Source organism: Vanacampus margaritifer, chromosome 1 (genome assembly GCF_051991255.1).
Source record: "Vanacampus margaritifer isolate UIUO_Vmar chromosome 1, RoL_Vmar_1.0, whole genome shotgun sequence".
Taxonomy (NCBI): Eukaryota; Metazoa; Chordata; class Actinopteri; order Syngnathiformes; family Syngnathidae; genus Vanacampus; species Vanacampus margaritifer.
In genome coordinates this window covers 2,925,965-2,944,721 of record NC_135432.1, presented here as the reverse complement: position 1 = coordinate 2,944,721, position 18,757 = coordinate 2,925,965, and the positions used below count along the sequence as shown (strand labels likewise).

Below are 18,757 nucleotides of genomic sequence, written 5' to 3'. Positions count from 1 at the left end.
CGGTTTTTCCTCCGACCTGTGTTGGTCTTCTGGCGCTGGCCTGAGGTCGGCCCCTCGGACGCTGCGGCTCGCCGGCTTGTTTGTCGCCGTGTTGCCGAGGTCCAGTTTGACCGTGAGAATGATGATGCCGATTGGTTGGGTGATTACATTGAGGACGCCGTCCTTCGGGATTGGTCCACCCCAAACGGAGCTCATCTTCCTCTGTTGGGATTGAATGAATGAACGTGTTGAGTGTTTCTTATTTTATATGATCGATAATCGTATGTGTTGTCTTACCTTGAACTCGTTTATGTTTTTCTCGCATGGCTCGGACGCAACAAACAATTAAGATGACGATGAGCAACAGAGCGACGCCTGATTAAGGACAAAAAGTAATAATAAATTGTAAGACGTGCTTGAAATTGAGCACATTTCAGCGGTGAAGCAAGTTTACCTCCCATGCCGGCCAGGATGCTCACCATGATCCTAAAATCGAGGCCAAATAATTCTTTGGGGAAGATAGACGAGCCTTTAATGACGCCACAGTGCGAGAGAAGAACATGTGACATCGATAACGGAGATCATCGATCATCTGCTTAATACTCACTTGAGTCAACGCAGTTTTGTTTCACGCTCCCACTGCTCATGGAACTGACTTGATTGGAAACTGCGCATGTGAACGAATCATGCGTCACCTTTTCGGCAACTCGCAGCACAGTCAAGTCATTTTCGTGGGCCAAGAGCTCGTTATTCTGAAACCACTTGACGGTGGTATTTGCCATCTGTGGGTCAAAAAGACTTAAACTCAACTTAAATGCTAACTCAGCACTAGACTAAAGCAAGCATTAACATAGCATTTATTATCCACTGATGCCATCACACCACAACAAAAAATGTATTTTTGGGGGGGTTTAAATACTGTACAGGATGTAAATGTAAAAAACATCAATAGAAATTAAAATAGAATTTTTCTGTTTTTGGAGCTTGGGAACGGATTAATTGCATTTACATTATTTCCTATAGGAAAAAATGTTTTGGAGGTTGAACAATTCGGACTTTGAACACTTCGCAGGAATGAATTATGTTCAAATTATGAGGTACCACAATATATATGTTGTCTTTCTACACAGGTTCAAAAGTAGAAGCATGGATGCATTTGTATGTTATCGTTATATGATGTGAAAATAAGGAAATTGCTGATTTTGTTTCACTTTCCATTATGAAAAAAAGTCAGTATAATTTTTTTTATGTTGCCAAATGGTTATCCAAAATGCATTGGAACTCAATTGGTTGTGTTTTGGCAACATTGAAAAAAAAAAGAGAAAAAAAAGAAAGAAAAAAAAAGTATTTTACCTGACCAGGCATGCATGTGAATTTCACATTGGGCAAGAAACATTCCACTTTCAATCCAGGCCTTGAAACAGGATCTGATCAAATTTGAAAGAACAACAATTATTCGCTAAAGCTACTCCTACCGTAACATGAAAAATAATTACGTTTGTATCTGAACTAACACTTTACAGCACTCACTGAAAAACTTGCAAATTAGTTATTTAGCTGCAGAAAATGTTATAGGGTATTACTCTTTTTTTTTTTTAACAAAAATAATCTGATTGTATTTTTATTTTTTATAAAATCTATAAAAATATTTCAATAATTATTTCACATAATAAGCAAAGGGCTGATTTGAAGAGGAGCGTCACGATCAAAAAGATTTGTGAATAAACCATGAATCTTAAAGAGGTGGTGGCTCGTCGTTGGCGTCGTTCCAAGCACGACCGGCTGCTTTCAAACATAAAGCAAACGGCAATTCCTTCAAAGTCATAAACAAAGTGAAAAACGACATGTGGTCGCTACATACCCAAAACACACAAATATAGCCTTTTCCCATTTAACATGGATTTCCCTTTTGTATCATGAACCTCCGGAAAGTATGTGCCTTCGCTGCTTCTCTTTAGGTTTGTCAGCTTGAGGGATCCATTTTCATAAACATCGTCCTGCTTCCCCTTGATGAGCTTGTCTGGTTTCCGATGAAAGATCTTGGTCTTGTTGTGCGTCCATCTCAATGTTTCGACTTTTTGCAGTTTGTGGTCCAGAGGCACAGAAAAATTTCCCCCGACGGCGCCGTAAGCGTCACAACCATCCTGGGAGTCTATAGAATAAAAGAAAATAAAGGAAAAGGATATTTAAAAACGATCTGAATGAGTTGATTATCTAGTTGTTGTTTTTTTAATCAGAAGTTGATTTTTCTTTCTTTTGTTCCAATGAGTCAACCTGTACATAAACCTTGCTTGCTTCATTTCATGTTCTTTTAATTTTTCACTTGCCACCGCAGTCACCTCATTTGAATAAATATATGGGATTAATATATTAACATACATTTCTATTTGGAAGATTGACGTACAAATCTGAATTCAAAACAGATTGCAAACTTATTTTAAATGACAGCAAAGCTCAAATTCTGAAAGGGGAAAAAGCCAATATTTCATTTAAATTACAGTTAAGCCTTTTTTTTGCGTGTCATCATCATCAACCACGGGATCATTTCCATAAAAGTAGTATTAAGAAGTAAAACCTGTTAGCAATCACGTCCAAAAGCAATTATGACGGCAGTGTGTTTGAAAGTTGTATACCTGCGGAGGTAAGACGGCAGCAGATGAGGAGCAGGGAGGCAATCGATGAAGCAAACATGTGCACCTTCAGCGTCCGCTTCATAGCTGGCTGGCAAGAAGAGCTGCTTGCCGGAATGAAGGTTACTTCCTGTCGAACCTTGTTTCTCTGCATGGCCTCAAAAAGGAAGTGATCCTGGGGCCCACCTCTTGACTGAAACAAATTGCAGCTTTAGTTAAGCAGCTTTTGATTTTTCCTGTAAGACAAAAAGAATTTGGCAGATGCGACGGGTCTGTTTGCCCACTTGGCAACGCTGTGGCACTTTTTCAAATGCTGATTTATTGCCTATGATACAGCCACTAAATTCTTATCTTAGTTTGCATGGTTGGAATATTTTACACAATGATCATTATATGTTGCAACTCAGGGGCGGGCAAACTCTTGAGCTCAGGGACCACTATTGGTTTTTAACTCATTCGCTGCCATTGACGGCTATAGACGTCAAAAATGAACTATTTCTATTAGTTTAACATTTTTTTCTACTTTTGTTAACAAGAGTATTTTTTGTTGTACATTTAGAACAGATATAAAAATGGTGATTAATTGTGAGTTAACTAGTGAAGTCGTGCGATTAATTACGCTGAAAATTTTTAATCGCCTGACGCCCCGAATTTTTATCTTTAAGCGATTTAAGCGATTACATTTTTTAATTGTAATTAATCGCATGACTTCTCTAGTTAACTCACGATTAATCACACATTTCATATTTGTTCTTAACTCTTTGACTGCCAGACGTTTTCAGAAAAGGGATGCCGTGGGTGCCAGCCGATTTAAGCATTTTGACTGATCTTTCAAGGTCCACAGAAAATGATGTGTTTGGACTATGGAAACACACATACTACCAAATGAAAGATTGGACTCTCATCTTTCATCAGAAAAAAAAGTTTGTTTCTACCTTCTTCCGTTTTTCAGTAATCAACAATAGAAAATGGTTAGTTTCACCTCAGTTTTGAAAAAAAACGTCTTTTAACGTCTTAGGCACTCCTCCATAGGATTTTACTAAACGTTATTTAACGTTTTTGGCAGTCAAAGAGTTAATATACAATACATAATTTTTTTTCTAGGTTTTCATACTCTTATTAACAAAAGTGGGGAAAAAAAGTTAAACTAATAGAAATAGTTCAAATGAATTTTTGATGTCTATAGCAGTCAATGGCAGTGAATGAGTTAATTGGGAAGCTGATCCAGGTCATAGGTTAAAAACTAAAAAGTGACATAACACATTATTTTAATAATGGAAGTTAGTTACTGTGTACATAAAATGGTTGATTTCACTCATTTGTTTTACTTTACTATTTACAATAAATCCATTAAGTTAAACCAAGTCATATTTATTTATATAGTCCTGAGTCCCAAAAGAGTCTCAAAGCGCTTCAAAGGTCCACGGCTGACAAATATTAACGACATGCCCTGATCTTTCTTAACCCCCTGGAGGACAATGAAAAAATGAAACCAAACAACAACAAAAATACATCTGGGGAAAAATGATGTGCTTGAAAAGAGGCCATAAATGGGGGGGTGGGGGCGTGTCAAGCAATCAACATACACAGGCAATTAACATACACAAAATAAAAATAATAAACTGTGACAGATGTGCTAAACACTAGCACACCATGCCGCTTCAAATTCATACAAAATTCACATTTCATTGGCTGTCTGTGAGAACTTACATTCAGCCACTAAAATAAAAAATATTATTAGTTAACTATAATTTGACTTCCTAATAAAGACATAACATCGTTTTCATGTATTATTTATTGATAATAAACCAGCATTAAAAACATCTTAATATAATAATACCGGTAATAAAAAATAAAGAAATAATATAATGATAATGATAATAATAATAATAGCGGTGTCAGGCGATTAAGATTTTTATTTGTAATTAATTGCATGGCTTCAATAGTTAACTCACGATTAATCACAGATTTTATATATGTTCTAAATGTACAATAAAAAAAAATCTAGGTTTTCATACTCTTGTTAACAAAAGTGGGAAAAAATGTTAAACTAATAGAAATAGTTCAAATGAATTTTTGACGTCTATAGCCGTCAATGGCAGTGACTAAGTTAATCACGCGTTAAAAAAAACTAGTGGAATTAACGGAACTTATAAATAACTCAAAATTAACATACTCATTTTGACACCACTAAATAAAAATGATAATGATGATAATAATAATACTACTAATAATAACATCTTCTACATGCTACTCGTGTTGCAATGCTTTGGATCACGAAGTATGCATTGTCATATATCTTTTATCCCACAGTTCCTGTTCTTTACGATTTACATTTCAAAGTGCAATAATGTAGCATATGTACTGAGCAGGTCACTTGCCATTTGGATTGACATTATGTGCATCTTTGCATATCATAAAAAAATTGCTGTTCAGTGAACCAAAAAGTCTGCCTTTACAGAGAGAGTAAGTGCCGAATTGCTACAATTAACTCATTCACTGCCATTGACTGCGATAGACGTCAAAAATTCATTTGAACTATTTCTATTAGTTTAACTTTTTTTTCCCACTTTTGTTAATAAGAGTATGAAAACCTAGAAAAAAAAATATGTATTGTACATTAAGAACAAATATGAAATGTGTGATTAATCGTGAGTTAACTAGAGAAGTCATGCGATTAATTACAATTAAAAAATGTAATCGCTTAAAGATAAAAATTCGGGGCGTCAGGCGATTAAAAATTTTCATCGTAATTAATCGCACAACTTCACTAGTTAACTCACAATTAATCACAATTTTTATATCTGTTCTAAATGTACAACAAAAAATACTCTTGTTAACAAAAGTAGAGAAAAAATGTTAAACTAATAGAAATAGTTCAAATGAATTTTTGACGTCTATAGCCGTCAATGGCAGCGAATGAGTTAATGTCTTGGCCGTACTTTTCATTGGTATCAAACTGTCATCCATCAAACTCCAGAGTTGTTTCTGATATTTTGGCAACCTTTTTTAAACAACGTGAGAAGAGCAAAACATTGGAAAGATGTCTCGGTATGCCGTTTGTTGCAACTACGGCATTGTTGGATGATCTCGCATTTTATTGTGTTTTTAGTGATAAAGTCCTTGTATTGAATGTCCTTTAATTGTACCTAATAAAACCTAGTGAAGACTTCAAGATCAGAGTCAATCCAATTTGGCAGTCTTGCACGAATCCATGTTGTTAAAATGTCAAAACTTTATCTGAAAATAGCATCTGGATGGATTGGTGTTTTGGACATTTCACTTTCAGTGATTACATAATTTTTTTTTTTAAAAAACACGAGTGACTTTTCACATCCTGACTGCTTGTGTTCCTGTGTGTGACACAGATGACCCTGTTCTGTTAAATGGGCCTTTATAAATAGAACAGATATTTTTCCACTGCGCGGGTCCAACAAACCGACCAAAGACACCACACGAGCGTTTGGGGTTCAATCACCGTCTTTTGCTACAAAACTCCACAGCCAATCAGGCTTATTAACGCCGATCAATTCCAAACACCTTTCGCTTTTACAAACAATCAATAATAAACCAGAGCTTGATCCTGATGCCTACAAGTACAGGCAGCTTCACTTTACATATTAGGACATGTTTTATAGGACTGCTGAGTGCAGCTTGATAGGGTTCATAAATTTGCGGTACGCTGTGGTGTGTTAGTCTCTATTCTGTTCGACGTAGCGTCTTTCCTTTCAGTTTCCGGTTTGACCACAATCGGACGAGGGAAACAAAATGTCACTGTTGAGGTGCACAGCTTGATTTGGTATGACCAGGGTATTGTGAATGTGCAAACAGGTATCTCGGGATTGGATTTGAGCGATTATACTGAAGGCAACTCACATTAACTCCTGATGAATTAAGTTTAAAAGAAAATGGGAGGGCTACATTTAACTCTTTGACTGCCAGACGTTTTCAGAAAAGGAATGCCGTGGGTGCCAACCGATTTAAGCATTTTTGACTGATCTTTCAAGGTCCACAGAAAAGTATGTGTTTGGACTATGGAAACACACATACTACCAAATGAAAGATTGGACTCTCATCTTTCATCAGAAAAAAAAAGTTTCTACCTTATTCCGTTTTTCAGTAATCAACAATAGAAAATGGTTAGTTTCACCTCTGTTTTTAAAAAAACGTCTTTTAACGTCTTTGGCACTCCATAGGATTTTACTAAACGTTATTTAACGTTTTTGGCAGTCAAAGAGTTAAGATGTGGAATCCTTCTTGAGAACAACATGGGATTTGTGAACTTTCTTTATATAGAGTTTTATTTTATTTTCATACTCTTGATAACAAAAGTGGAAAAAAATGTGAAACTAATACATAGTTCAAATGAACTGCCATTGACGTCTATAGCCGTCAATGGCAGTGAATGAGTTAACTCTTTGACTGCCAAAAACGTTAAATAACGTTTAGTAAAATCCTATGGAGGAGTGCCAAAGACGTTAAAAGACGTTTGTTTCAAAACAGAGGTGAAACTAACCATTTTCTATTGTTGATTACTCAAAAACGGAATAAGGTAGAAACAAACTTTTTTTTCTGATGAAAGATGAGAGTCCAATCTTTCATTTGGTAGTATGTGTGTTTCCATAGTCCAAACACATAATTTTCTGTGGGCCTTGAAAGATCAGTCAAAATGCTTAAATCGGCTGGCACCCACGGCATCCCTTTTCTGAAAACGTCTGGCAGTCAAAGAGTTAACCAGAATACTGTATTTAGACTAGTGGGGCTGCATAGAACATATTGTTGTCAAGAATTTTTTGGGGGGTTGGTTGACTTCCGCTTTAAGTGGGTCGCAGGTGAGATTTCACTCAAACTTTTTTTCTGCGTGGGTCAGTGATGTCACACAAAGAGCCAAATGGAGTCAAATGCGATGAAAGTCACATTGGATTGGTGAAAAAGAGTCACGTGACACAACACTCACGGACGAGCCAAAATAGATTGCATAAACAAATATAAACATTTGAAGATAAAAATATTTTTAGCAAATGGAATGGAGTAAAAGTAGTGTTTCTGCTGACCAACAAAAATGCAATATATTGCATTTAAAACTTGTTGGCAGTTACAATTTATCAACAAAAAAAAGTTTCTTAAGTAAAAGTAATGGAGTAAATGTCAAATGTTGTTTGTTACTCCCTCCCTCTTTTTTAAATTTTGACAAAATAGTAATTTCCATCAGTTTCAGAATAGGACTGGCACTGGTATTCATAAGTCCATAAATATGAATATAAATATGATAAATCCTCATGTGCAGGAGGCCTGTGGGGATAATCTAGAGACGGGCCACTCCACATAGCGGTCTAAATCTGGAGTAGAGTGGGAGTGATGAAGGGGCGATGTGGGAGATTGGGGCGAGGGGCATGGGGGATTATGGGGGGGGGGGGGGGATTGGGGAGATTGTCAACCAGAGAGGGAATGTGGGTAACGCTGCCAACAGCAGCACGAGCTCGTCCAGTGTAAACAAAGCTGAAGGGGTCCGGGCTGCTTCCACTTCATCCGCAGAAAAACAAGACAATAAAAATATGCGGGCTGGAAAACACCACTTATGAATATTGTTGACATCATCCAAAAATGCTCCTCAGACACAAGGGCATGTCCTAAAATAGCAACTTGAATGGTGACGGCAGATAGGAGACCAAACATTTCATGACATGCCAACATCGCGTGTCAAAATGGAGAGCCGCTACATTGATCGAACTCCTAAAGATCTGCAATCAGGCAATTTGCTCCGAATATTCGTAATGTTTCGCGTACAGGTCAAAGTGAAGAATAGATATTGATGATCATTAACTCAATTGTGTGCGTACAAACAATAAAGCCACCACCGAAAAGCAAATTCCTGTCGCCACACTTTTGTCCAGATCCAAAGGCACCATTCCACTATCCAGCCTGTTTTCCATGTCCCACTAATCCGACACAGCTGAATCAAATTATCAGATCATCAGCGAGTTCTGCAGAACCCTGATAAAGATCCTGATGATGAATTCATAACAGCGCTTCATTGGGACATCTCAACTTGCCTCTCAGCATGTCATTATTATTATTATTACTTGTTTCATGCAGAGGATAAAGAATACATGACTGTGAGTACAAAGTCATATATATCGTCATCATAATGTCCGTCGACCAAGATTATTTTCGTTAGCAAAAACTAACAAAATAACTAAACTTGAAAAAAGGTTTTGTTTCATATGGAATAAAATAAAAGTAAAAATGTTTTTATAAAATAATAACTAACTGAAACTACATTTATTGTTTTTAAAACTTTTACTATATTCATACTGAAAATGTCCTCTGTTTTTCATCTTTAGCGATTCATTTAATACATGAGCCTTTTGGGGTTGATGTTAAATGCATTTATTTTGGTATTACAGCACAGCCGTGTTCTCCTTTTAACTTCATATAAGGGGGGGGGGGATACATATATACATATATAAGTAAATGGTAGACTTTACTTTAATGATTGTCAACAGGAATTCAAGCCACTTTAGAAATTGCCAACAAAATTTAATGTGTGGATAGTTTTAAGAATAAGATTTTTGCTGAATTTTTACTACACCATAGTTAACGTGATTTAAAAAAAAATCTTGCATACAAGAAATACACAATAAAAAAAACTAATTTACTAAACTAAATTAAAAGAAAAAACACTCAAAATGAAATAAATAACAAAATTCCATAACTATTATAACTAGGGATGTTCAATAGCACTTTTTTTTTCAGACCGATACGATACACAACTCTTGAGTAGTTAGCGATACCAGGTACAGATACCACTAGATACTGAAAATCCCCCGCTCCCCCATAAATGACAGATAATTTTAAAGAAAAAGTTATGAATCTCATTATAGTATTTGTCCTTAAAATTGGATGAAATTAATGGCAATTTTCTATTCCTCTAATTTTTCATTTCTATTTCCTGATTAGAAAACGGCAAGTAGGGGGAAGCCGATACCAGTGCCGGCCACCGTCATGAGTACGATACCTTGAAATACGGCCTGTATCAGCACAGTTACCGATACCTGGTATCAGTACTCGCCCGTCCCTAATTATAACCCTATTATGTGTCTAAGTTTTTGTGTTCAAATTATTGTTTAAAGTGGAAGTCAACCTTAAACATTTCTTGACAATAATAAGTCAAATATGACCTCACTAGTCTAAACATGACATTGTGATCAATATTACGTTTGTGAGTTATGAAGCAAAATCCAGCCATTTTTATCCATCTCAGGAGGCGGCCATTTTGTCACTTGCTGTCGACTGAAGATGAAATCAAGGGCTCGGGCAACGACCAATCACAGCTCACCTGTTTTCTGAAGCTGATTTGGTTGTTACCTGAGACCTAACTGTGATGTCATCTTCAGTCGACAGCAAGTGGCAAAATGGCCGCCCCCTAAAATGGATAAAAACGGCTGGATTTTGCTGTTTACTCATATTCCGCTAACGCAATATTAAACAGAATACCATATTTAGACTAGTGGGGCTGCATAGAACATATTATTGTCAAGAACAGCTTAAAATAAAACACAATATAGATGCTAATTAGCAATAGCATCAAGTTAATTTGTAGCTCAAGGCACCAAGATATTCTTTTGTGATCCCACTGTCTTCCTATTTATTTATTTATTTATTTATTTATTTATTTATTTATTTATTTATAAGACCACGAAAACAACAAATCTAGTGTTGACCTTTGATTTAAGTACAGCATCTCAATTGTTATCACCTCTACTCTACTGTTAGATAAGACGTGCTGACATGCCAGAGAAGCCGTTTCATTCTTTCTCTCATCCTCTCACTCTAGTTTGGGATCAGTCATCTTTTCACCATGTAAGGATACAAAGCTGTGCAGCTCCTGGAACCAAAAAAACAAAAAAAAAGTTCATTCTTTGCAGCAGGAAAAAAAAGAAAAAAGAAAGTCCAGTAGAAGAAGACGTAAAGACAGAAAGCATGTGAGCTGCATTTGCTAAAGCTAGCGTAAGAAAGGAAGACCTTGAGTTTTTTCTTTTGTTTTGCTTAATCGCTGACTTCAATTTGTAAATCTGTCGGCTGTAGTCAGTTAAATGATGAACACACACTGTAGCGCATTTAGTTTAGCGCCTCTTCAGGCACTTTCGCATTCCAGCCGGCACTAAATCTCTCTTAAGACTCCACAAGCTTTCACAGCTTGTCTCATGTACCTGCCGAGAAAACATTTGTATTATCTTTAATTCACAGTGTTTGTCTTCCTTAATGCATCTTCACCACTGACTGCAGTTTCTTCCCAGCCTTTTTAGAGGATTAACATTTCATGTCCAGTTAGTTCACTTAATTTATTTTTTATTTTTTTTAACACGCCATAGCAAATGTCAGTGTGAAATCATATCCAATAAACAATGTTATTGACTTTAGTGATTAAGTTTAGATTTTTTTTTTTATATTTCTGGACCAGAGCAGGGAATGTTGTTTTCTACTTTTCTGTTTTTATTTTTGAACACTTAGTAATTTGGTCTAAATCCAAAAAGTGGCAACATACTTTTTCTTGCTGGGGATGGTTGAGGCTTCCCGTTTCCAGATTGATGACTTTCTCTCTCCTCTCTCTCGCTTGCTCCCGCCCTCTCGTGTGTTTACAGCCTCGAATATCCGACATTTCTTGCTCTCTCGAGCACCAGTCAGACCTGCTCCCATCTGCAAGGTAAGAAGCAACAGCCTTACACAATCAAGAGGAAGAATGTCAGTATTTTCTGTTGCTTGTGGGGCAGGAGGCCAGATTTTCGTTTTGGGAGGCTTTGAATCACTTTCGAGCAAATGACACGACTTTTCCGTGACTTCATTAGGTACACCTACTCCATCCAATAAGATCAATACAAGAGCTGTATCCCACATTTTGGAGTTACATTCATCTAATTGTGCTCAGTCGTTTTGAGTCTTTCAGAAAGGAATTTAATTAATAGTATATTTATTCATTTGTTTGTACAGATGTGGAACTGTAAAGCATCCTTCCAAAAAGTGCAAAATAGCTCTGCTAAGATGCAGTGCAAACTTCAACCACAATGATGAACAATCTGTTAAATGACTCTGACATTGTCAATAAAAATTAACATTATGATAAGGTTTGGATTTCCTTAGTTGCACTTGATGCGGTGACGCGTGCTCGCAGTTTTGACAGTTTGGACTTTGTCGCTAAATGACATCCAAAGCACATCAGCTCACTGACTTACAAAACGAGCTTAGCGGTCATCAAACATGTTTTCCCTTCATGACTTCTCCATCATCACTTCGAGTCATCTCGGCAACGCGTGTCGACTTTCCATAGCAGCTGAAATGCAGTTTGATGGAAACTATGAATGAGTCTAAAGATAAAGGAAAGCAGTGGCACCCGTCAGCTGTCATCTTGAAATGATGATGTAATAGCTCGCCTCATGTTCTTTGAGAAGCATGTGATCACTTTTGCCGACATGATCAACAAGACTTTTTTTTTTTTTTTTACTTTGACAAGCAACCACATGACGCTTCGCAGCCACACTGGTCTGATGCCATGTGAAGAGGAGCTAACAATAGCCGTTTGTGTTCATAGTCTTGCTCACTGACTGTCGCCTCATCCTGAAATGAAAACACAAGATGGAAATATTATTTTTCAGAACGCATGCTTGAGAATGAACAATAAGACAGCCTGATTTCTCCAGCAGACTGACAAAAAATGTATCAAGGCCAAATAGAGTGCAGACGGCAAGTGGCGACACAGAGATGACTTGCTGAAAAATGAAGATTTAAAATCTATTTTGTCTAGACGGGAGCTGAATTTAGCATAGGCGCGTGGAAAGCTCCTCGGATTTACTGGCAACGCTGAATTATTTTCACTCATTAGCGGCGAGAAAGCCAGGATTACTTGCACATTGTTCCACAAAGGGACAGCTGACTGTCTGACTCAGCACTTGGATTATGTGATATTGTCACTTCTATGCTGTCACAGGTATATTTCTGAAATGACAAAAAGTTAGGGATGACGTAGAAATTTGAAATTCCATTTGACTAAAAAGAAAAATTGGAATGAACCGAGAAAAATAAAGAACAGCTTCATTGAGGGGCGCAATTACATTATTCTTTGATTGACTGATCAGTAGGTAGTTATGATCGAGTTATCATTTGCCAAGTTAGTTGGTCTGATCATGAATCACATGTTTTAAGTCTTTATAAAAGCTTAAAAAGGAATGCCGACTATAAGGACAAGTTTACTCTATATTATTTATTTGGTTGTTACTAGGGGTGTTAGAAAAAATCGATTCGGCAATATTTTTCGCGATCTTACAGTGTGCAATTCTCGAATCGATTCAATATGCGGCCGAATTGATTTTTAAACGTCAATTTTTTATGGAAATATTCAACAAAACGTCTTACTTAAGAGCAGGGATGTGATTTGACCAAAGTGAAATTATCTGAAAATTTAGCCGGGGGTCTGGGGGCCGCTGGCACTCGCTCATGGGTTTTCCGTGTTTTTAAGTACTTTCAATGCACTCACATGACAAAGAAATAGACAAAACAACAGCATAAATTTTCAATGTATATTGAACTATCCCATATAAAATGGCAGTTTTAGTCAACTCAAAATCAGTCACATTCAAAAACATTGGACTGCCTTTGCTTTTAAAAACTATCACTGAGAATATCATCATATCTAACTAATGTGATTACAAAGTTAACACATAAATAATGTTGAAGAGTTCAAATTTCATGAACAAATAATTGTATCATGACCAAATGAAAAGTAACTCATATTAGAGCATACCACAAATGTCTTTGTTATAGCAGAAGATGTTATCTGTCGGAGTCATGTGCATACACAATGAACTACTAAAATTAAAAAAATTAAAAATAAAAAAAATTAAAAAAATCGGATTTTTTTTTGGGGGGGGGGGAGATAAAAAAAAAGCGGAATTCCGCGAATTAGCGGAAAAATCACATCCCTGTAAGAGTTAAGATTCACACATTAAGCATGGAAGAATGTTATATTAATGGAACATTAAGCCTTAATATTTAATTTCAGTGCTGTTCAAACATGAAACGGACTGCAACCTGTTAAATGCAGTGGCTCAGTTATAAGCCTGAATTTTCAGATAAATAAATACATTTTCATATAAATCTTACAGTGTACATGTACAAGTTTACTGATGAGTATTTTCTAAATTTGAGTAAAAAAAAAATAAATCGCAATAATCAATGTACTGTATAGATTCTTATCGGGCTTAATCTGCATCGAATCGCCAGGTACTTGGCAATTCACACCCTTAGTTGTTACTAGCATATCTATGAGATGAATTTTTCAAAAATCATTTCCAGTTGAATACATTTTGTAGAAACTTTATTTGGACATATGCCGCCATTGTTGTTTACGTCGCAACGCACTGAGTGCGTAATGATGTAGAATGGCGGCTGGCTCTCTGCCAGGCTATGTGAAACTTGTAGCGTTCCTAAAGAAACAACAGCCGATCAGTAGTCACCCCCCCCCCCCCCCCCCGGCGCCGTGCTCTTGTCATTCACCAGACACATTCAAGAGTTTTGATCGTCCCTTTAGGAACGCTACGGAGACTTACCTTGCTGTCTTTATATGAGAATATAGAGCAAACTTGTCATCACAGTCGGGGTTCCTCTTAAAGGCCATTTTCTTACTTTAAGGTCGATAATTGTGTTACAACTTTAACTTGTGAAATTTCAAACCATGCCAGTTTCACATTCATGTTTACTAATTCCATTTTAAAGAAAGACCTAAAAGTTGATGTCACCTTGGGGTATGTAGATTTATGAGCACAACTGTAGGTGTACAAAAGCTCAACGTTGCTTGATGACACAAACATGTCATGAATTGTCACCAAAATTCGCATGCACATCTCTACTCATGTCAACTTCAGCCTCAGAAAATATCAAAACAATTGTCAAAGTATTTTGTTTTTTATGGGCATTAAGCCTTTTTCTCAACATAAAGTGCGCTCATAGGTAAACTTTCAAGCACAACTGTACATATCCCAGGATAGTGTTTTTTTTTCTTAAAATTGCATGAAATTAAAATAAATTTTCAAATACCCCCCAATACATGAATTTTAATAATAAAAAAAAAAAGAAACTAAGAATCAAGTAGTCAGAAGAAGTTCCAATCAAAATATGTGATTTTACGTCACTAAGGTCGGGTATTGGCCCGATACCCGGTAACGGTACTTGCCTATCCCTAATCCTAATCACGTCATCAATCAGGCGTTTTGTTGCCTTTGACATTACGGCCAATCTGCTTTGTGTAACAGTTTGGGGAAGGCCCGTTTCTGTTCCAGCATGACTTTTCCCAAGCGTACACAGCAAGACCCATAAAAGCAGATTTGGATGCCTTTGTTGAGGACAACCTTGAAAAGCCGCCACATGTGAAACCTGAAATGCTCTTCTGGATAAAATGCTTCACTTCTAGAAGGTGTAATAGAGAGTGTCTCAATACTTTTGTCCGCACTGTTCCACATATTCCTTCTAATAATTTGAACAATGCCTAAAGCCAGGCCAGAGGTTGGAGGTATGAGCAGACCGGCGCACTTCAAAATCGTAATCTTGCGCAGGCTGGACGAGGTGCTAACACGTCGAGTTATAATGAGCGACTCAAGAGTTCAGGGGGGAAGAAACAAATCAGAATGATAAAAATACAGTAGTGCCATATACAAATCTTTCAAAGATGACTAGCCAGTAATAATAACAAAGAACTTGCCAGGAGTGACATAGGAAGCGCAAGATGGCCACTGTTAGCGGCAGCTGCTAATACAAAAAGCATGGTCACTTTGTCACATTGGCATTGTTGAGAGGAAAGTCCCGCATCGGATCATAAAAGCGGTTGAAAGCCGCGATGACAGACATTTCAAATGTCATCCCATGTGCCGGCGTTCATCTCCCATCAAGCTCGGCAGACTTTTTTGCCGCGTGACCATAATGGAGAAATGCGTAAAAGCAGCCGTGGCGACTTTTGACTTCACATTGTTGTCGTGACGTCAATGTTGCCACTCCCGCCGGTCCGGCATCGTCAGACCTCAGCTGGCGCCTGCGGGCAGTTCTCTTATCATCACACCATGTGCTATGCCACAGCCCGGGTCACATGATCACAAGGGAGCGAGTGAGAGGAGAGTGCTGAACGCTGGTGAGTTGTTGGGCGTGCAGTTCAGCTAGATTGACACTTTCGAAGGGGGAATCGCTCACAAGTGGACCGTTCTGTTTGGAGGATGACAGTTGAGCGCAAACCTCCACCAAGGGCGGAAAATACAAACTTCAGTCGGCACTTTCACAGATACCCATCGGGTGGATTAAAGGGGCAGTCAGCGATTATTTTAACTCATTTACTGCCATTGACGGTTATAGACGTCAAAAAATCAAAGCCTGTACTGGTGGAATTCCAGTCGCAACGCAGCAGACAAGTCCACGTCAAAATTTAGCAGTAAAACATTTTATAATAATGCATATATTTGTTGCATATTGAACAATTTGAAAAGTTACTTCATGTTAAAGATTAGCTAGCTCTTAACTCATTCACTGCCATTGACGACTATAGACGTCAAAAATGTATGTAAAGTATTTCTATTAGTTAAAAAAAATTCATTTCATTTGATTTTTTTATGAAAACCTATATTTTTTTATTGTACATTTATAACAGCTATAAAATTATCATGCAATTAATTACAATTAAATGCCCCTTATTTTATTTTTTTAATTAGGCCCGTCAATCACATGACTTCACTAGTTAACTAACGATTAATCTGTTCTAAATTTACAATATTTTATATTTTCTCCCTAGGTTTTCATACTATTGTTAGCAAAAGTGGAAAAAAATGTTAAACTAATAGAAATAGTTCAAATGAATTTTTGGCAGTGAATGAGTTAATATGAAAAGAAAATTTCACTGCGCTGTCACCGTCTTACAAATGCAATTATGCCATCTAGTGGCAGCTAAATGAACACAAATCAATATCACACTCGTTTTTTTTAGAGTACGGTGCATCTTTTTCATCTTAGCTCAATTATTATGAGATTACTATCAATGACTAAAAGATGCAGCCATATTTCTATTTGTTTAATTTTTTTTCCACTTTTATGTTAACAAGAGTATGAAAATTTACCCAAAAATATTTTCCTGTACATTTTATTGTACATTTAGAACAGATATAAAATTTGTGATTAATCGCGAGTTAATTATTGAAGTCATGCAATTAATTATGATTAAAAATAATAATAATAATCGCCTGACATCCCTGCTTGAAACATTTGTTCTCATGACACTTCTTCCTGTTTTCTTTCACCCGCAGAGATAAAAGCGCTGTGCTGCAAAACCAGTCCGAACCCGAACTCCACACCTGCGCTACCTTCATGACCTGATTCCCTCGCCGTTGCCTCTCTTCAGCTCGAGCTAACCGCAACGGTCCAAACATGGAGCGCGTCCAGCACATCACCAAGTCGGCCATCCGCCGCGCGTCCCAAATCGAGGTGACCCCGCAGGCCAAGAGGAACCTGCAGGAGCTCTTTGTCAACTTCACCCTCATCCTCATCTGCCTGCTCCTCATCTACATCATCGTCCTGCTGAGCAGCTGATGTGGCGTCTGCCGACCGGCCACCCTCACACTTCACTGATCCACTCCTTGTGTGACTGCATGTCTCTCTCCCGCTGTCACCGACTCGGTGCAATTTATTTCAACTGAAGGATGAGTGAGCTACAGTATGCACCTGCCCGCTGTAAACAGTTGGAAATTTTGCACATTTACTACAATGTGCCACATTAACTGTAAAAAAACAAAAACAAAAAAACAACTCACAGCTACTCAGGACTTCCACGGGTTGCTTTATGTCACGCTCCCATCCTGAGAACGAAAGATGAAATTCATCACTTGATGTACACGTTTAAATAAACACAAAGCAACAATGGCGTCCGTAAGAACATCATTTGCTGTTTGAGGTGACGTTCGCATGCCTGACGCCATTAAAATGACACTCATTGCATATTGTTGCAGGAAATGAGATTTGTAAGTCGTTTTCAGTGAGGGACACGGTATATAGTACATAAATCTAGGATACTTTAACTCTTTGACTGCCAAAAACGTTAAATAACGTTTAGTAAAATCCTATGGAGGAGTGCCAAAGACGTTAAAAGACGTTTGTTTCAAAACAGAGGTGAAACTAACCATTTTCTATTGTTGATTACTGAAAAACGGAGTAAGGTAGAAACAAACACTTTTTTTTCTGATGAAAGATGAGAGTCCAATCTTTCATTTGGTAGGATGTGTGTTTCCATAGTCCAAACACATAATTTTCTGTGGACCTTGAAAGATCAGTCAAAAATGCTTAAATCGGCTGGCACCCACGGCATCCCTTTTCTGAAAACGTCTGGCAGTCAAAGAGTTAAGGAGAACTAAACACAATGTTGAAAGCAAAAATAAAGTTAGTTTTTATTAGTCAACCTCATCCTGTTTTAAATTAGTCCATTTTTTTGTAACCTATAAATCTACCATTTTAGTCTTTATTTTAGTCCAAGAAAACATCGTCTAGCTTTTAGTCAACAAAAATTGTCAACGTTTTACCGGTAGTCTAGTTTTAGTCAGGACAATCATTTTTATGTTTTGTCAGCAGATAATGTTGAACATTTTGGATCTAAAACTATTTCACGTAAAATTTTCTCTCATCTCTTTGATGATAAAACAACTTGACGCACAAGTACAGTATGTCAACAAGTGGCTACTATGGCTCCATGCTAGGAGCTAGCAAGTTAGCCTGCATCAGTTAGCGGTCGGATTAACATTATTTGGACGTTATAGCCATTGGATTGATGTGTATAACTATAATTTTATTTTATTGTTTACCGTTCACGGTGAATCCACCTCCTGTCTGTCCCATGTGTTTTTGCACGTTTCACTTGCTAGCTGCAGATTTGAAAAGGGGGTGTGTCACTGCACAGTGACAGATTAGCAGACAAGATTTTTCAAAACTATATAATTTTCATCTTGTTTTTGTTCATGAGCTAAAATATTCATAGATTTTAGTCCAGTTTTTATTAAGTGAAGTACATTTTCATCTCGTCTTCATTAGTCCACAAAAATGCATACTGATTTAGTCACGGTTATTGTTTATTA

At 37.2% G+C, this 18,757-nt stretch overlaps 2 protein-coding genes across 10 annotated transcripts in view; one reads left to right on the top strand and one right to left on the bottom strand.

The window, feature by feature from the left end:
- LOC144053112 (T-cell surface antigen CD2-like) overlaps positions 1-18,757 on the bottom strand; it is a 29,654-nt gene that overhangs the window by 3,851 nt on the left and 7,046 nt on the right. For 3 of the 8 annotated variants that reach the window (XM_077567205.1, XM_077567188.1, XM_077567229.1), the window contains 9 exons: positions 17,447-17,491; positions 11,158-11,309; positions 2,613-2,802; positions 1,841-2,131; positions 1,333-1,406; positions 587-761; positions 434-508; positions 277-354; positions 17-201 (listed from right to left, as the gene is read on the bottom strand). In XM_077567205.1, the coding sequence (XP_077423331.1) occupies positions 17-201; positions 277-354; positions 434-508; positions 587-761; positions 1,333-1,406; positions 1,841-2,131; positions 2,613-2,802; positions 11,158-11,309; positions 17,447-17,491 (1,265 nt within the window). Of the gene's footprint in view, positions 1-16; positions 202-276; positions 355-433; positions 509-586; positions 762-1,332; positions 1,407-1,840; positions 2,132-2,612; positions 2,803-10,368; positions 10,498-11,157; positions 12,225-16,999; positions 17,149-17,446; positions 17,492-18,757 lie in introns of those variants that run through there. The other 5 variants (XM_077567215.1, XM_077567238.1, XM_077567248.1 and 2 more) reach the window with 4 other exon arrangements.
- On the top strand, positions 11,293-17,553 carry pln2 (phospholamban 2). 2 transcript variants are annotated; one of them, XM_077567301.1, is made up of 2 exons: positions 11,293-11,316; positions 16,943-17,553. In XM_077567301.1, exon 2 carries the CDS (start codon positions 17,064-17,066, stop codon positions 17,223-17,225), a length of 162 nt encoding a protein of 53 aa, XP_077423427.1. In that variant the 5' UTR covers positions 11,293-11,316; positions 16,943-17,063; the 3' UTR covers positions 17,226-17,553. The 2 variants fall into 2 exon arrangements, with proteins under 2 accessions (XP_077423427.1, XP_077423436.1); XM_077567310.1 differs by lacking the exon at positions 11,293-11,316 and adding an exon at positions 15,592-15,783.